At 43.9% G+C, this 18,820-nt stretch overlaps 1 protein-coding gene across 1 annotated transcript; it reads right to left on the bottom strand.

Annotated features, from left to right (window-relative positions):
* lgmn (legumain) lies at positions 1–11,381 on the bottom strand. Its single transcript, XM_029729329.1, has 11 exons — positions 11,371–11,381; positions 10,756–10,813; positions 10,416–10,498; positions 9,992–10,067; positions 9,247–9,309; positions 6,415–6,481; positions 4,601–4,719; positions 4,181–4,264; positions 1,384–1,563; positions 926–1,096; positions 1–33 (listed from the first exon to the last, which is right to left on the bottom strand). Exons 1-11 carry the CDS (start codon positions 11,379–11,381, stop codon positions 1–3), a joined length of 945 nt encoding a protein of 314 aa, XP_029585189.1.
* Positions 11,382–18,820: the final 7,439 nt, after the last annotated feature.

The following is an 18,820-nucleotide window of genomic DNA, read 5'->3' as shown; positions in this document are numbered from 1 at the left end:
TCAGTACACACTTTCTCTATTGTTGCCCAGATACTGAGGAGGGAGACAAAAAGAACATGATTAGACCATGGAAGCAGCTCATTGGAAATTAAATAAACTTTGAACAAAACCATTTCTTTTTTTGTCAAATCGTGCATTAGTGAAACTTGTCTTCAATTGAAAAGCATGAATTAAGATGGATAGTGTAAAGCAAGGTTGGGGTCAATTCCAATTATCTTCAACGTGGAAAATGTGGAATTTTCTGAATTGACTGGAATAGAAATTGAATTGACCTGAACCCTGGTGGGAAGGTATAAAAAGAGGGAGGTATGAGATGGATACGGTACCGTTCTTGTTGATATATTTTCCCACACAGGTTGAACAACAAATACAGGTCCAGCAGATAATCCTCATACTGCAACACAAGAACACCACAACTTTTACATACTGTACTCTGATCTAACTTAAAATCACAACAATGAAGGTTCTCTAAATCTAGGGCAAACATCAATTTATATAGCCCCGGTCATGTCTGGGGAGGGCAAACATCAATTTATATAGCCCCGGTCATGTCTGGGGAGGGCAAACATCAATTTATATAGCCTCGATCATGTCTGGGGAGGGCAAACATCAATTTATATAGCCCCGGTCATGTCTGGGGAGGGCAAACATCAATTTATATAGCCCCGGTCATGTCTGGGGAGGGCAAACATCAATTTATATAGCCATATAAACCAGGCGTAGTTGACATCATCCATCCAGTGAGCCTGTTCCTATGGGCCCCGTATCTATGGGCCCCGTATCTATGGGCCCCGGATAAAAGAACAGTGCACTACATTGGGAACTGGATGCCATTTGGGACACAGAGCTGGGGGCTGGGTCAGAGATGGGGAGACCTGGGGACCGGTCAGAGCTGGGGAAGAGCTGGGGGCCGGGCTGTACGTACCACATTGGTAGGCCAGCTGAAACAATGTTTCTTGTACTGAGTGACAGCAATCTCGTAGCACTGGTGCTGGGTCAGATCCATCTTCTCACACAGAACCTTCTGATACTCGCTCTCACTGCCCGTCACCAACGTCACCACCTTGAGCATCTTCCGTCTCAGCTCCTCACGCACCTAGTGGACACACAGGACACAGACAATCAGAACAGTTCTCCAAGCTCCCCACTTCTATGAAATAACAGAAGCATCTTATGATAAAGCCTGGGTCATGTTCATTATGGAACGAAACGTAAAACGATCCAAAATAGAGCGAAATGGGGAGATACCATGTGACTTCATTGAGAAACACTTTGGTTTCTGTTACAGTGTGCCCAAATGAACACAACCCAGGTTTGTCAGGAATGAAACACTTAAAAAAAAGGTTTAAATGTTTAAAGCAAACGTCATTTCCTGTCCATTACCTTGAGGTGTGATTGGTACAGGCTATTGTCGGTGTTTGATGATTTCCTCCTGAGGATTTCCAGGGGGACTTCAGTGCTGAAGGTCAGGCCTGGGTCCGCCACAGGCTTCAGGGTCATGGGGCTGTTAGGCCAGGCGTTGGCATTACCTTGAAAAGCCATTACCTTCATATTGGCCAGAGTCTCGGGAAGGATCACACAAACATACATTATAGTCGGTTCAACACAGAGACACCCAGTCGGTTCAACACCGACTGGGTGTTGAACACCATTTGGAAGACCCATTTGCGACCAAGCTTTAACTTCCTGACTGTCTTGAGATGTTGCTTCAATATATCCACATAATTTTCCTGCCTCGTGATGCCATCTATTTTGTGAAATGCACCAGTCCCTCCTGCAGCAAAGCACCCCCACAACATGATGCTGCCACCCCCGTGCTTCACGGTTGGGATGGTGTTCTTCGGCTTGCAAGCCTCCCCGTTTTTCCTCCAAACATAACGATGGTCATTATGGCCAAACAGTTATATTTTTGTTTCATCAGACCAGAGGACATTTCTCCAAAAAGTACGATCTTTGTCCCCATGTGCAGTTACAAACCGTAGTCTGGCTTTTTTATGGCGGTTTTGGAGCAGTGGCTTCTTCCTTGCTGAGCGACCTTTCAGGTTTTGTAGATATAGGACTTGCTTTACTGTGGATATAGATACTTTTGTACCTGTTTCCTCCTGCATCTTCACAAGGTCCTTTGCTGTTGTTCTGGGATTAATTTGCACTTTTCACACCAAAGTACGTTCATCTCTAGGAGACAGAACGCGTCTCCTTCCTGAGCGGTATGACGGCTGCGTGGTCCCATGGTGTTTATACTTGCTTACTATTGTTTGTACAGATGAACATGGTACCTTCAGGCATTTGGAACTTGCTCCCAAGGATGAACTAGACTTGTGGAGGTCTACATTTTTTTGAGGTCTTGGCTGATTCTTTTGTTGTTGATTTTCCCATGATGTCAAGCAAAGAGGCACTGAGTTTGAAGGTAGGCCTTGAAATATATCCACAGGTACACCACCAATTGACTCAATGATGTAAATTAGCCTATCAGAAGCTTCTAAAGCCATAATTTTTCTGGAATTTTCCAAGCTGTTTTAAGGCACAGTCAACTTAGTGAATGTAAACTTCTTACCCACTGGAGTTGTGATACAGTGAATTATAAGTGAAATAATCTTTCTGTAAACAATTGTTGGAAAAATGACTTGTGTCATGCACAAAGTAGATGTCCTAACCGACGTGCCAAAACTATAGTTTGTTAACAAGACATTTGTGGAGTGGTTGAAAAACAAGTTTTAATGACTCCAACCTAAGTTTATGTAAACTTCCGACTTCAACTGTGTGTATATATATATATATATATATATATATACACAAAATATATATATATATTTTTTTATCCATTCCTTTCTTAGATATACCTGTATTTTGGGTATATGTTGTGAAACTGTTAGATACTACTCCACTGTCGGAGCTAGAAACACAAGCATTTCGCTACACCCGCAATAACATCTTACCAATACATTTTATTTGAAAACGTGTTAAACAAATATTTTGGATTCTTCAAATAGCCACCTTTTGCCTTTGACAGCTTTGCACACTCTTGGTATTCTCTCAACCAGCGTCACCTGGAATGCTTTTTTTCACAGTCTTGAAGGAGTTCCCACATACGCTAGGCACTTGTTGGCTGCTTTTCCTTCACTCTGCGGTCCAACTCATCCCAAACCATCTCAATTGGGTTGAGGTCGGGTGATTGTGGAGAACAGGTCATCTGATGCAGCACTCCATCACACTCCTTCTCAGTAAAATAGCCCTTACACAGCCTGGAGGTGTGTTGGGTCATTGTCCTGTTGAAAAAGCAATGATAGTCCCACTAAGCTCAAACCAGATGTGATGGCGTATCGCTGCAGAATGCTGTGGTAGCCATGCTGGTTAAGTGTGCCTTAAATTCTAAATAAACCACTGACAGTACCAGCAAAACACCCCCACACCTCCTCCTCCATGCGTTACAGTGGAAAATACACATGTGGAGCTCATCCGTTCACCCACACAGCGTCCTACAAAGACATGGCGGTTGGGACCAAAAATCTCACATTTGGACTCCAGACCAAAGGACAGATTTCCACCGGTCTAATGTCCATTGTTTGTGTTTCTTGGCCCAAGCAAGTCTCTTCTTCTTATTGGTGTCCTTTAGTAGTGGTTTCTTTGCAGCAATTCAACCATGAAGGCCTGATTCATACTGTCTCCTCTGAACAGTTGATGTGTCTGTTACTTGAACTCTGTGAAGCATTTATTTGGGCTGCAATTTCAGAGGCTGGTAACTCTAATTGAACTTATTCTCTGCAGCAGAGGGAACTCTGGGTCTTCCTTTCCTGTGGCGGTCCTCATGAGAGCCAGTTTCATCATGATGCTTTTTGCGACTGCACTTGAAGAAACTTTTAAAGTAAAAATTGTCCATATTGACTGACCTTCATGTCTTAAAATAATGATGGACTGTCATTTCTCTTTTCTTATTTGAGCTGTTCTTGCCATAATATGGACTTGGTCTTTTACCAAATAGGGCTATCTTCTGTATACCACCCCTATCTTGTCACAACTGATTGTCTCAAAACGCATTAAGAAGGAAAAAATATGATCCTCGTTAACTTATCTTTTAGATTTATAGCTAGACAATAGATTTGAAGTTTCCAGAATATATTGTGATTCCTTACCGCTAGCCATTTCAATGAGAATTAGGTACTTCCCCCTCTGAATCCCTCACCTCGTTTCCAAATTTCATGACGCGGCTGGTGTTGCTCTGGATGATCTTGAACTGTCTCATTAGGGTCTCCATGCTTATGTCCTCCTGGACAACACAATCAGGGAGAGGAATACATTAATCACATCAGAGTCTTCCATCCAGTTAACACTGTACTGGTCTCATCACATCAGAGTCTTCCATCCAGTTAACACTGTACCAGACTTACCACATCAGAGTTTTCCATCCAGTTAACACTGTACCAGACTCACCACATCAGAGTTTTCCATCCAGTTAACACTGTACCAGACTCACCACATCAGAGTTTTCCATCCAGTTAACACTGTACCAGACTTACCACATCAGAGTCCTCCATCCAGTTAACACTGTACCAGACTTACCACATCAGAGTCTTCCATCCAGTTAACACTGTACCAGACTTACCACATCAGAGTCCTCCATCCAGTTAACACTGTACCAGTCCCCCAGGTAGGTCTCCCTCTTCTCATCATAGTAACAGGCATAGGACACCTCATTAGAGTTGGTTGCTGTGGTGGCATACACTGAAGGAGAGACGGGTAGAGAGAGACGGGTAGAGAGAGACGGGTAGAGAGAGACGGGTAGAGAGAGACGGGTAGAGAGAGACGGACCGATTTATTAAGACGGGTAGAGGGAGAGCGTTAAAAAAAACAGGCTATATGGCTTCCAGGACACTGATTATACACTATCACAAAATATGTTACAGGCCGTGGCTGCGAACACAGAGTTCTCCCCTCCGTCCCTCAGGAAACCTCTCTCAAATCTACATAGTTATTCTGCTTTAGACTGTCTCCTATTGGTGATGATAATCTACATAGTTATTCTGCTTTAGACTGTCTCCTATTGGTGATGATAATCTACATAGTTATTCTGCTTTAGACTGTCTCCTATTGGTGATGGTAATCTACATAGTTATTCTGCTTTAGACTGTCTCCTATTGGTGATGGTAATCTACATAGTTATTCTGCTTTAGACTGTCTCCTATTGGTGATGATAATCTACATAGTTATTCTGCTTTAGACTGTCTCCTATTGGTGATGATAATCTACATAGTTATTCTGCTTTAAACTGTCTCCTATTGGTGATGATAATCGCCTCAGAACACACACACACACACTCATAACTCTTTTCTATGTACACCAAAATGGCGATCGGTTTCTCTGAATTGACCTTGTTGAAAGCCTAACACACTGTAAGATCATATTTTATAATTTAGCTAATCATGTTGGCAATAGAACAAGCCTGACCCAGATTGCAATTTATAAAAATGGGGTGTTTTTTTTGGAATGCGTAAACCCCAACCGTAACTGTGATGGCGAGGATGGAGGGTTGTAAATTCCAAACAACTACACATCTGTTTGCTCCTCACAGCTAGGAGAGCTTAAAAATAGCACCTTTATAGCTGAAGACTGTTTGGAGTCTTAAAAGTGCATTGAAATTACTTAGAAACTGGGCACACTTTGGAGAGGTGTGTGGCCACTTGGAAACAGCAGTTAGTCCTCGGACTCAAACCCTTGTCATTTTTTTTGTTTTATGCTACACCAACCACAAACAGTTCCGTGACTATTCTAATCACAGTATTGAATGTATCCAGAGTATTTTCACATTTCATTATTAACAAATGTGATGAAAAGTACAGGAAGTGTAAAACGCACATCAAATCAACAGTGTAGATGTTTGGATCCAGTCTTGTATCAGTTGAACTGTTGTGTCCTCAACTTGTCTAATACTTTTCCCATAATCTCCAAACTGTTCCCTTTCAATTTTGACCATGCTGATGCTTTTCATATTTCTTCTGTAAGAAACATTTCAATATTTCAATCCCCGCCCCCCCAAAACCATATCGGCCAATCCCCCCCCCCAAAACCATATCGGCCAATCCCCCCCATCCATATTGACCAATCCCCCCCCCATCCATATTGGCCAATCCCCCCCATCCATATTGACCAATCCCCGCCCCCCCAAACCATATTGGCCAATCCCCCCATCCATATTGGCCAATCCCCCCCCATCCATATTGACCAATCCCCGCCCCCCCAAACCATATTGGCCAATCCCCCCCATCCATATTGGCCAATCCCCCCCCATCCATATTCGTCACGGTCACGAGGAACGGTCAAGTGCATCTTTAAAAATGAAATGGATAGATGGATAGTGTTTTGGGTTTGTTCCTGGAAAGTGATATAATCACAGGGAGGTTGAAGTGCAGCGTCACTCACCATCGATGTCATCAGGCAGCTTGGTCATCATTGATCCTGACCAAGAGGCATCAATATAGAACACCAACTGTGTTGGAAGATTAAAAACAAGATGAGTCAGTCGATACTATCTTCTCCTGTACTTTCAATGGAAATAACTCTATGACAATGTTCACCACAATATTTAATCAACTGGAGAACTGGGAAAAAAATTGGAATAAACAAGCTCAGTCATAAACAAATTTGATGCTATCAATCTTGCAGTATCAGATTTAAAATACAAAAAAATCTGAAAAAAAAGTATGTTTTAAAAACAGGTACAAATTACACCTTACATGCTGACTAGACCGGGTACGCAAGTGCGTATGTTGATTTTGTCTACCCACACTAGACGCGATCAGGACACGCAAGTTGAAATATCAAAATGAACTCTGAAACAACTATATTAATTTGGGGACAGGTCGAAAAGCATGAAGCAGTCATGGTAATTTAGCTAGCTAGCAGTTGCTGGCCGATTTTTCCGGGGATATAAACATTGGGTTGTTATTTTACCTGAAATGCACGAGGTTCTCTACTCTGACAATTAATCCACAGATAAAAGGGTAAACAGAGTTTGTTTCTAGTAACCTTTCCTCCTTCAGGCTTCTTCTTCTTCTTCTGTGGACTTTATATGGTGGTTGGCAACCAACTTTAAGGTGCATTACCACCACCAACTGGACTGGAGTATAGACCTCAGTTCATCTTTCAATCACCCACGTGGGTATATGCTCTTAAAAACCAACGAGATTGAAGAGGCGGGACTTGCAGAACGTCAAGCATCACAAATAGAATCAAGTTCTATATTAGCGCCTGGCTACGCAGACGCTCGTTGATGCACGCAAGCCGATTGGATGAAATGATTGAATAACATGTATGTGTACGTATAACACGCTCGCACATGTAACGCTTGGTGTGGTCAGCATGTTATGGAACAGCAGGGACTGTGGACACACACACACACACACACACCAGCCATAACACACACTCTACACACACACGTACATTGTAATATTGTTGTATGGTGGTATTATACATGTTGTATTGTAGGTATGTAGTGGTGTAATAATGTTATATAATGTACTGTTTTATCTTTTTGTTTTATATGTAATGTAAGTAGTGTCTTAATGTGTTTGGACCCCAGGAAGTGTAGTTGCTGCATTGGCAGGAACTAATGGGGATCCATAATAAACCCCAGGAAGAGTAGCTGCTGTCTTAGCAGGAACTAATGGGGATCCATAATAAACCTCAGGAAGAGTAGCTGCTGCCTTGACAGGAACTAATGGGGATCCATAATAAACTCCAGGAAGAGTAGCTGCTGCCTTGGCAGGAACTAATGGAGATCCATAATAAACCCCAGGAAGAGTAGCTGCTGCCTTGGCAGGAACTAATGGGGATCCATAATAAACCCCAGGAAGAGTAGCTGCTGCCTTGACAGGAACTAATGGGGATCCATAATAAACCCCAGGAAGAGTAGCTGCTGCCTTGACAGGAACTAATGGGGATCCATAATAAACCCCAGGAAGAGTAGCTGCTGCCTTGGCAGGAACTAATGGGGATCCATAATAAACCCCAGGAAGAGTAGCTTCTGCCTCGACAGGAACTAATGGGGATCCCTAATAAACCCCAGGAAGAGTAGCTGCTGCCTTGGCAGGAACTAATGGGGATCCATAATAAACCCCAGGAAGAGTAGCTGCTGCCTTGGCAGGAACTAATGGGGATCCATAATAAACCCCAGGAAGAGTAGCTGCTGCCTTGGCAGGAACTAATGGGGATCCATAATAAACCCCAGGAAGAGTATCTGCTGCCTTGGCAGGAACTAATGGGGATCCATAATAAACCCCAGGAAGAGTAGCTGCTGCCTTGGCAGGAACTAATGGGGATCCATAATAAACCCCAGGAAGAGTAGCTGCTGCCTTGACAGGAACTAATGGGGATCCATAATAAACCCCAGGAAGAGTAGCTGCTGCCTTGGCAGGAACTAATGGGGATCCATAATAAACCCCAGGAAGAGTAGCTGCTGCCATGACAGGAACTAATGGGGATCCATAATAAACCCCAGGAAGAGTAGCTGCTGCCTTGACAGGAACTAATGGGGATCCATAATAAACCCCAGGAAGAGTAGCTGCTGCCTTGACAGGAACTAATGGGGATCCATAATAAACCCCAGGAAGAGTAGCTGCTGCCTTGACAGGAACTAATGGGGATCCATAATAAACCCCAGGAAGAGTAGCTGCTGCCTTGGCAGGAACTACTGGGGATCCATAATAAACCCCAGGAAGAGTAGCTGCTGCCTTGACAGGAACTAATGGGGATCCATAATAAACCCCAGGAAGAGTAGCTTCTGCCTCGACAGGAACTAATGGGGATCCATAATAAACCCCAGGAAGAGTAGCTGCTGCCTTGACAGGAACTAATGGGGATCCATAATAAACCCCAGGAAGAGTAGCTGCTGCCTTTGGCAGGAACTAATGGGGATCCATAATAAACCCCAGGAAGAGTAGCTTCTACCTTGGCAGGAACTAATGGGGAACCATAATAAACCCCAGGAAGAGTAGCTTCTGCCTCGGCAGGAACTAATGGGGATCCATAATAAACCCCAGGAAGAGTAGCTTCTGCCTCGACAGGAACTAATGGGGATCCCTAATACAAATACAAATCTTCAGGTAATATCAATCAGAATACCTTTTGTCTAAGATCAACAATGAATGTAATTTTAGCATATTGTTCCACAAGATTTCATCAACTGCAGCACGTCTGGGCATGTGATGATATGTCCTCCATGGCCACAAACAACAACAAGTTTAACTTTCGCACCTTTTTGTTTTTCTTCTTGTCATGCATGTATTCGATAGCAGCCATGAGGTCGGCAGCATAAAGCTGTAGAAAGAAGAAAAAAACACACCATGCAAGTTTTATTTGTGTTTTTTGTTGTTGTTGTTTTTTTACCCCCCCCCCCCCCCCCAGTACAATAACATTTATTTTAGCTTAAAAAAAAAATAAAAAAATAGGCACTAGAAACGCATGAGGTCAAAACAACACAAGTCAGTCACAAGATCCATTATTCAGTCACTCTCTTTCCCACAAAACAAAAAAACTTACTGCTGAGTAAGAGAACATGACTTTCATTCATCCAGTCGTAAATATTAGACCTTTATGATAGACTCAAACTTCTCTGAATGATTGTTAAAAAAATAATAACTATACGTCAACGGTCTATTTCACAGCGCCGAAATAGGTCATTCATCCATACGCAGAGGAAGTAGTGTCCTAAACAGCACCCTATAAAGCACACTACTTTTGGCCAGGGCCCTGTGAATAGGGAGCCATTTGTGACAGACCCGATAGCGTTGAGACAAACATTGACAGAGTAGCTCAGTTGGTAGAGCATGGTGTTTGCAACGCCAGGGTTGTGGGTTCGATTCCCACGGGGGACCAGTACGGAAAGAAATGGATGAAATTGAAATGTATGCATTCACTACTGTAAGTCGCTCTGGATAAGAGCGTCTGCTAAATGACTAAAATGTAAAAAAATGAGCACAGGAAGTGTTAATGTATTTACCTCATCTTCGGGGAAGGCCAGCAGACCAGGCGCTCCGTGAGCAGTGATGTACACAAACACGTGATCGTTGGGACCGCTGCCAACAGGAAGAGAGAAATAAAGCTTTCTTTGAACAAAATGTGAACTGAAAGATGACAAAAATCACATTTTCTAGAGAACACAAGTAAACTACAGAAACATTCCCTGAAAAAAAAAAACAATCACAAAAAAAACCAAAAAAACAATGAAACATTCTGTCCAGAAAATGTATAACAATACATTGTCGTAACAAACGATTTTCATGTCATTTTAGAAGTCTAACTTAAAGTTTTGGAATAACTTCTCCCTTGTGTGGACCTTTCTGTAATATATTCCAACCCGTCCTCCATTCACTCACTCAAATCCTTTTCTCCCTAATTTCTCATCCTCCCTCTCATTTACTTGCCTCTTCAGTACCTTTCCAGAACCCCCCTTTGTACTGGCAGAGTCACCCTTCAGCACCGCCAGGAAGTTGTCAGGGGTCACAGCCTGCAGGATGCAAAACACATCATTAATAGACAAACACGACACGACATTGTGAACATGACACTATACTGAATGTAAACAGATGATATATATATATATATCTTATCTGTTCTATTTGTATAAAACCATTGATTGTTGATAGTTATGTAATGATATTAGCTCCATAGACACACACTAAAAAAAATAAAAATAAAAAATAAAAATAAAGGCATTTGAAACGTTCCATTTTCCATCCACTCGCCTTTCCAGTCTTTGGGGACTCCTTTGTAGAAGTCTTTCCCCTCGGGTCGGTTGATCACCTCATCTGGGGTGGGGTTTCTGAAAAACAAAGAGGGTAAATAACCTGAATCAGATACATTTAACATTTTTTAGTCATTTAGCGGACGCTCTTATCCAGAGCGACTTACAGTAGTGAATGCATACATTTTATTACATATCATACTTTTTTTTTTTCTTCTTCGTACTGGTCCCCCCGTGGGAATCGAACCCACAACCCTGGCGTTGGAAACACCATGCTCTACCAACTGAGACACACGGGACCAGACATTCCAGGAGGAAACACAGGACAGACCATCTATTACATGACCGTAAAAAACCCTTACAGAACAACTATACACTCACTTACACTGTGACCTTAAGCAAAGCACTTAACCACAAAACTAGCATCGGGAGTGGTGTACTGTGGCTGATCCGTGTGTGTGTGTGTGTGTGTGTGTGTGTGTGTGTGTGTGTGTGTGTGTGTGTGTGTGTGTGTGTGTGTGTGTGTGTGTGTGTGTGTGTGTGTGTGTGTGTGTGTGTGTGTGTGTGTGTGGAGGGGTTGACAGTATACAGTCTGGGCATTAGAATGGCAAAACATGTACTCTGATGGGGTTCACCTTGGGGTCATGAAAGGGGCTGCACCAAATGATTGATGTATTATAATAATTGATTATGCATATGTTGTATTAATAGAAGGGGAAGGGCTATAAGACCTCTCCCCTACTACATTTATAGGGTCCTGGGCCACAGATTAGCAATATATATATATATATTCATTATCAGGTTTAATATTGTTCCACGGTCCTTTTCTAGTCTCTGTCTCTTTTATAGAAACGGTCTGGGAGACGTGTGAGTTATTTGTAGTCAGAACAGGGCGTCTGTGAGAAAGCGCCTCAAGGCTAAACGAGATTCATCGACACAGAACCCTGCAGGGGAGTGAAAGAGATAAGAGATTAGTCAGACAAGTTGCTTCATAGTGTTATGTCTGACTAATCTCTTCTCTTTCACTCCCCTGCAGGGTTCTGTGTCTATGAATCTCGTTTAGCCTTGAGGCGCTTTCTCACAGACACCCTGTTCTGACTGAAAATAACATGGGTAATTCCAAATGCCAGTGATGATTAGGTTATTAGGTGACTGATGTGTGACAGCTTGGAAATATGAATAGTCTCCTTATCAAAAACATACAATATCACTTCCTCTGTCCTCCAATAACAGGAATCCCACTGTCATTTAGTCCAAGAGTTGTTCAATCGAAACCCACCGATACTGAAAACCAGCTTTAACCGAAGCAGCATTAAAATCATTCAGAGTACTTGACAAAGTTAACCAAAAGTTTGACCGACAGTAAGACTTACCAATGACAGAGATGAACAGCTCCAATAACTGCTTATGACTTACCAATGACAGAGATGAACAGCTCCAATAACTGCTTATGACTTACCAATGACAGAGATGAACAGCTTCAATAACTGCTTATGACTTACCAATGACAGAGATGAACAGCTCCAATAACTGCTTATGACTTACCAATGACAGAGATGAACAGCTCCAATAACTGCTTATGACTTAACAATGACGGACGTTGCTACTAAAACTACTAAACAATTAGAGACAGAATGACACAATCATATTTTCCTTAGATCTTCAGCCTCTAACACAGCTCGTGAGTCTCGTGTCTCCCATCTAGGGCCCATAACTCCCAGGCCTGGCAAGTCTCGTCTCTCATCTAGGGCCCATAACTCCCAGGCCTGGCAAGTCTCGTCTCTCATCTAGGGCCCATAACTCCCAGGCCTGGCAAGTCTCGTGTCTCCCATCTAGGGCCTATAACTCCCAGGCCTGGCAAGTCTCGTCTCCCATCTAGGGCCCATAACTCCCAGGCCTGGCAAGTCTCGTCTCTCATCTAGGGCCCATAACTCCCAGGCCTGGCAAGTCTCGTCTCCCATCTAGGGCCCATAACTCCCAGGCCTGGCAAGTCTCGTCTGTCATCTAGGGCCCATAACTCCCAGGCCTGGCAAGTCTCGTCTCCCATCTAGGGCCCATAACTCCCAGGCCTGGCAAGTCTCGTCTCCCATCTAGGGCCTATAACTCCCAGGCCTGGCAAGTCTCGTCGTACATTTAAGTCATTTAGCAGACGCTCTTATCCAGAGCGACTTACAAATTGGTAAATAATTTGTAAGAAGTTGGGTGACTAATAAAAAACAGGTACAAAGAGACAAAGGACGACGTTGTCTAATTCCTCTCTTTAACTCACATCAGTGTTGCGTTTCTACTAAACCGACGTGCTGCGAATACATATCAGTGCGTGATGACGTTGTGCACAAAATGTACTTTTCTTTGCTTAAATCGGTGCGTGAATGTGAATCTATCACATTTTCTGCTTTACCGATAGTTGTCAGAAAAACTGTTTAATTAGCAAATTTTCCTACACTGTTCTGGGGCTCTAGTCGACAGCTCGCAGATACAGCGAGGGTGGGATAGTCTACATTAAGAGCATGGCACCAGAATAAGACCCTCGATATTTGTGGAGGCTATATACAGGGTGTTACGGTACAGAGTCAATGTGGAGGCTATATACAGGGTGTTACGGTACAGAGTCAATGTGGAGGTTATATACAGGGGGGTACCGGTACAGAGTCAATGTGGAGGCTATATACAGGGGGGTACCGGTACAGAGTCAATGTGGAGGCTATATACAGGGGGTACCGGTACAGAGTCAATGTGGAGACTATATACAGGGGGTACCGGTACAGAGTCAATGTGGAGGCTATATACAGGGGGTACCGGTACAGAGTCAATGTGGAGGCTATATACAGGGGGTACCGGTACAGAGTCAATGTGGAGGCTATATACAGGGGGTACCGGTACAGAGTCAATGTGGAGGCTATATACAGGGTGTTACGGTACAGAGTCAATGTGGAGGCTATATACAGGGTGTTACGGTACAGAGTCAATGTGGAGGCTATATACAGGGGGTACCGGTACAGAGTCAATGTGGAGGCTATATACAGGGGGTACCGGTACAGAGTCAATGTGGAGGCTATATACAGGGGTACCGGTACCGAGTCAATGTGGAGGCTATATACAGGGGGTACCGGGACAGAGTCAATGTGGAGACTATATACAGGGGGGTACCGGTACAGAGTCAATGTGGAGGTTATATACAGGGGGTACCAGTACAGAGTCAATGTGAAGGCTATATACAGGGTGTTACGGTACAGAGTCAATGTGGAGGCTATATACAGGGGGTACCGGTACAGAGTCAATGTGGAGGCTATATACAGGGGGTACCGGTACAGAGTCAATGTGGAGGCTATATACAGGGGGTACCGGTACAGAGTCAATGTGGAGGCTATATACAGGGGGTACCGGTACAGAGTCAATGTGGAGGCTATATACAGGGTGTTACGGTACAGAGTCAATGTGGAGGCTATATACAGGGTGTTACGGTACAGAGTCAATGTGGAGGCTATATACAGGGGGTACCGGTACAGAGTCAATGTGGAGGCTATATACAGGGGGTACCGGTACAGAGTCAATGTGGAGGCTATATACTGTGGGTACCAGTACAGAGTCAATGTGGAGGCTATATACAGGGTGTACCGGTACAGAGTCAATGTGGAGGCTATATACAGGGGGTACCGGTACAGAGTCAATGTGGAGGCTATATACAGGGGGTACCGGTACAGAGTCAATGTGGAGGCTATATACAGGGAGTACCGGTACAGAGTCAATGTTGACGCTATATACAGGGTGTACCGGTACAGAGTCAATGTGGAGGCTATATACAGGGTATTACAGTACAGAGTCAATGTTGACGCTATATACAGGGTGTTACGGTACAGAGTCAATGTGGAGGCTATATACAGGGGGTACCGGTACAGAGTCAATGTGAAGGCTATATACAGGGGTACCGGTACCGAGTCAATGTGGAGGCTATATACAGGGGGTACCGGGACAGAGTCAATGTGGAGACTATATACAGGGGGGTACCGGTACAGAGTCAATGTGGAGGTTATATACAGGGGGTACCGGTACAGAGTCAATGTGAAGGCTATATACAGGGTGTTACGGTACAGAGTCAATGTGGAGGCTATATACAGGGGGTACCGGTACAGAGTCAATGTGGAGGCTATATACAGGGGGTACCGGTACAGAGTCAATGTGGAGGCTATATACAGGGGGTACCGGTACAGAGTCAATGTGGAGGCTATATACAGGGTGTTACGGTACAGAGTCAATGTGGAAGCTATATACAGGGGGTACCGGTACAGAGTCAATGTGGAGGCTATATACAGGGGGTACCGGTACAGAGTCAATGTGGAGGCTATATACAGGGGGTACCGGTACAGAGTCAATGTGGAGGCTATATACAGGGTGTTACGGTACAGAGTCAATGTGGAGGCTATATACAGGGTGTTACGGTACAGAGTCAATGTGGAGGCTATATACAGGGGGTACCGGTACAGAGTCAATGTGGAGGCTATATACAGGGGGTACCGGTACAGAGTCAATGTGGAGGCTATATACAGGGTGTACCGGTACAGAGTCAATGTGGAGGCTATATACAGGGGGTACCGGTACAGAGTCAATGTGGAGGCTATATACAGGGGGGTACCGGTACAGAGTCAATGTGGAGGCTATATACAGGGGGTACCGGTACAGAGTCAATGTGTCAATGTGCGGGGGCACCGGTGTCGAGGTAATTGAGATAATTATGTACATGCAGGTCGGGTTGTTAAAGTGGCTATGCATAGATAATAACAGAGAGCAGCGTTTATTAGCTGTTCAGGAGTATTATGGCTTGGGGGGGTAGAGGCTGTTTAGAAGCCTCTTGGACCTAGACTTGGCCCTCCGGTGATGTACTGGGCCGTACGCACTACCCTCTGTAGTGCCTTGCAGTGATGCAACCCGTCAGGATTCTCTCGATGGTGCAATTGTGAAATCTTTTGAGGATCTGAGGACCCATGCCAAATCTTTTCAGACTCTTGGGGAGGAATAGGTTTTGTCATGCCCGCTTCACGGCTGTCTTGGTGTGCATGGACCATGTTAGTTTGTTGGTGATGTGGACACCAAGGAACTTGAAGCTCTCAACCTGCTCCACTACAGCCCCGTCGATGAGAATGGGGGCGTGCTCGGTGCTCCTTTTCCTGTAGCCCACAATCATCTCCTTTGTTTTGATTACGCTGAGGGAGAGGTGGCGATGTTATCTGTTTCCCGTTTGTCTGGTTCTGTTTAATGCACCAAATGGGAAATTATGTATCATACATGTATGTACATTTGAAGTCGGAAGTTTACATACACTTAGGTTGGAGTAATTAAAAGTCGTTTTTCAACCACTCCACAAATTTCTTGTTAACAAACTATAGTTTTAGCAAGTCGGTTAGGACATCTACTTTGTGCATGACACAAGTCATTTTTCCAACAATTGTTTACTGACAGTTAATTTCACTTTTGATTCACTGTATCACAATTCCAGTGGGTCAGAAGTTTACATACACTAAGTTGACTGTGCCTTTAAACAGCTTGGAAAATTCCAGAAAATGATGTCATGGCTTTAGAAGCTTCTGATAGGCTAATTGGCATCATTCTAGTCAATTGGAGGTGTACCTGTGGATGTATTTCAAGGCCTACCTTCAAACTCAGTGCCTCTTTGCTTGACATCATGGGAAAATCAAAAGAAATCAGCCAAGACCTCAGAAAAAAAATTGTAGACCTCCACAAGTCTGGTTCATCCTTGGGAGCAATTTCCAAACGCCTGAAGGTACCATGTTCATCTGTACAAACAATAGTACGCAAGTATAAACACCATGGGACCACGCAGCAGTCATACCACTCAGGAAGGAGACGCGTTCTGTCTCCTAGAGATGAATGTACTTTGGTGCGAAAAGTGCAAATCAATCCCAGAAAAACAACAAAGGACCTTGTGAAGATGCCGGAGGAAACAGGTACAGAAGTATCTATATCCACAGTAAAACGAGTCCTATATCAACATAACCTGAAAGGCCGCACAGCAAGGAAGAAGCCACTGCTCCAAAACGGCCATAAAAAAGCCAGACTACAGTTTGTAACTGCACATGGGGACAAATATCGTACTTTTTGGAGAAATGTCCTCTGGTCCGATGAAACAAAATTAGAACTGTTTGGCCATAATGACCATTGTTATGTTTGGAGGAAAAGGGGGAGGTTTGCAAGCCGAAGAACACCATCCATTTACATTTTAGTCATTTAGCAGACGCTCTTATCCAGAGCAACTTACAGTAGTGAATGCATACATTTCATACATTTTTTTCTCCGTACTGGTCCTCCGTGGGAATCGAACCCACAACCCTGGCGTTGAAAACACCATGCTCTACCAACTGAGCCACACGGGACCACCAACCGTGAAGCATGGGGGTGGCAGCATCATGTTGTGGGGGTGCTTTGCTGCAGGAGGATCTGGTGCACTTCACAAAATAGATGGCATCATGAGGAGAAAAATTCTGTGGATATATTGAAGCAACATCTCAAGACATCAGTCAGGAAGTTAAAGCTTGGTCGCAAATGGGTCTTCCAAATGGACAATGACCCCAAGCATACTTCCAAAGTTCTGGCAAAATGGTTTAAGGACAACAAAGTTAAGGTATTGGAATGGCCATCATAAAGCCCTGACCTCAATCCAATAGAAAATTAGTGGGCAGAACTGAAAAGGCGTGTGCAAGCACGGAGATCTACAAACCTGACTCAGTTACACCAGCTCTGTCAGGAGGAATGGGCCAAAATTCACCCAACTTATTGTGGGAAGCTTGTGGAAGGCTACCCGAAACGTTTGACCCAAGTTAAACAATTTAAAGGCAATGCTACCAAATACTAATTGAGTGTATGTAAACTTCTGACCCACTGGGAATGTGATGAAATAAATAATCTGAAATAAATCATTCTCTACAATTATTCTGACATTTCACATTCGTAAAATAAAGTGGTGATCCTAACTGACCTAAGACTATATATCAATGATGTTGCTCTTGCTGCGGGTGATTCTCTGATCCACCTCTACGCAGACGACACCAGTCTGTATACATCTGTCCCTTCTTTGGACACTGTGTTAACAAACCTCCAAACGAGCTTCTATGCCATACAACACTCCTTCCGTGGCCTACAACTGCTCTTAAACGCTAGTAAAGCTAAATGCATGCTCTTCAACCGATCGCTGCCCGCACCTGCCCGCCCATCCAGTATCACTACTCTGGACGGTTCTGACTTAGAATATGTGGACAACTACAAATACCTGGGTGTCTGGTAAGACTGTAAACTCTCCTTCCAGACTCATATCAAGCATCTCCAATCCAAAATTAAATCTAGAATTGGCTTCCTATTTCACAACAAAACATCCTTCACTCATGCTGCCAAACATACCCTCGTAAAACGGACTATTCTGCCGATCCTTGACTTCGGCGATGTAATTTATAAAATAGCCTCCAGCACTCAGCAAATTGGATGCAGTCTATCACAGTGCCATCCGTTTTGTCAACAAAGCCCCATATACTACCCACCACTGCGACCTGTATGCTCTCGTTGGCTGGTCCTCGCTTCATATTCGTTCCCAAACCCACTGGCTCCAGGTCATCTATAAGTCTTTGCTAGGTAAAGCTCCGCCTTATCTCAGCTCACTGGTCACCATAGCAGCACCCACCCGTAGCACGCGCTCCAGCAGGTATATCTCACTGGTCATCCCCAAAGCCAACTCCTGCTTTGGCCGCCTGTCCTTCCAGTTCTCTGCTGCCAATGACGAACTAATTGCAAAAATCACTTAAGTTGGAGACTTATATCTCCCTCTCTAGCTTTAAGCATCAGCTGTCAGAGCAGCTTACCGATCGCTGCAGCTGTACACAGCCCATCTGTAAAAAGCCCATCCAACCAACTACCTACCTCATCCCCATATTTGTTTTTGTTTTTCTGCTCTTTTGCACACCAGTATTTCTACTTGCACATCATCATCTGCACATCTATCACTCCAGTGTCAATTGCTAAACTGTAATTACTTCGCCACTATTGGCCTATTTATTGCCTTACCTCCTTACTTCATTTGCA

Source organism: Salmo trutta, chromosome 33 (genome assembly GCF_901001165.1).
Source record: "Salmo trutta chromosome 33, fSalTru1.1, whole genome shotgun sequence".
Taxonomy (NCBI): Eukaryota; Metazoa; Chordata; class Actinopteri; order Salmoniformes; family Salmonidae; genus Salmo; species Salmo trutta.
The sequence above is the reverse complement of the archived record's forward strand: the minus strand, read 5'-3'. Positions and strand labels throughout refer to the sequence as shown.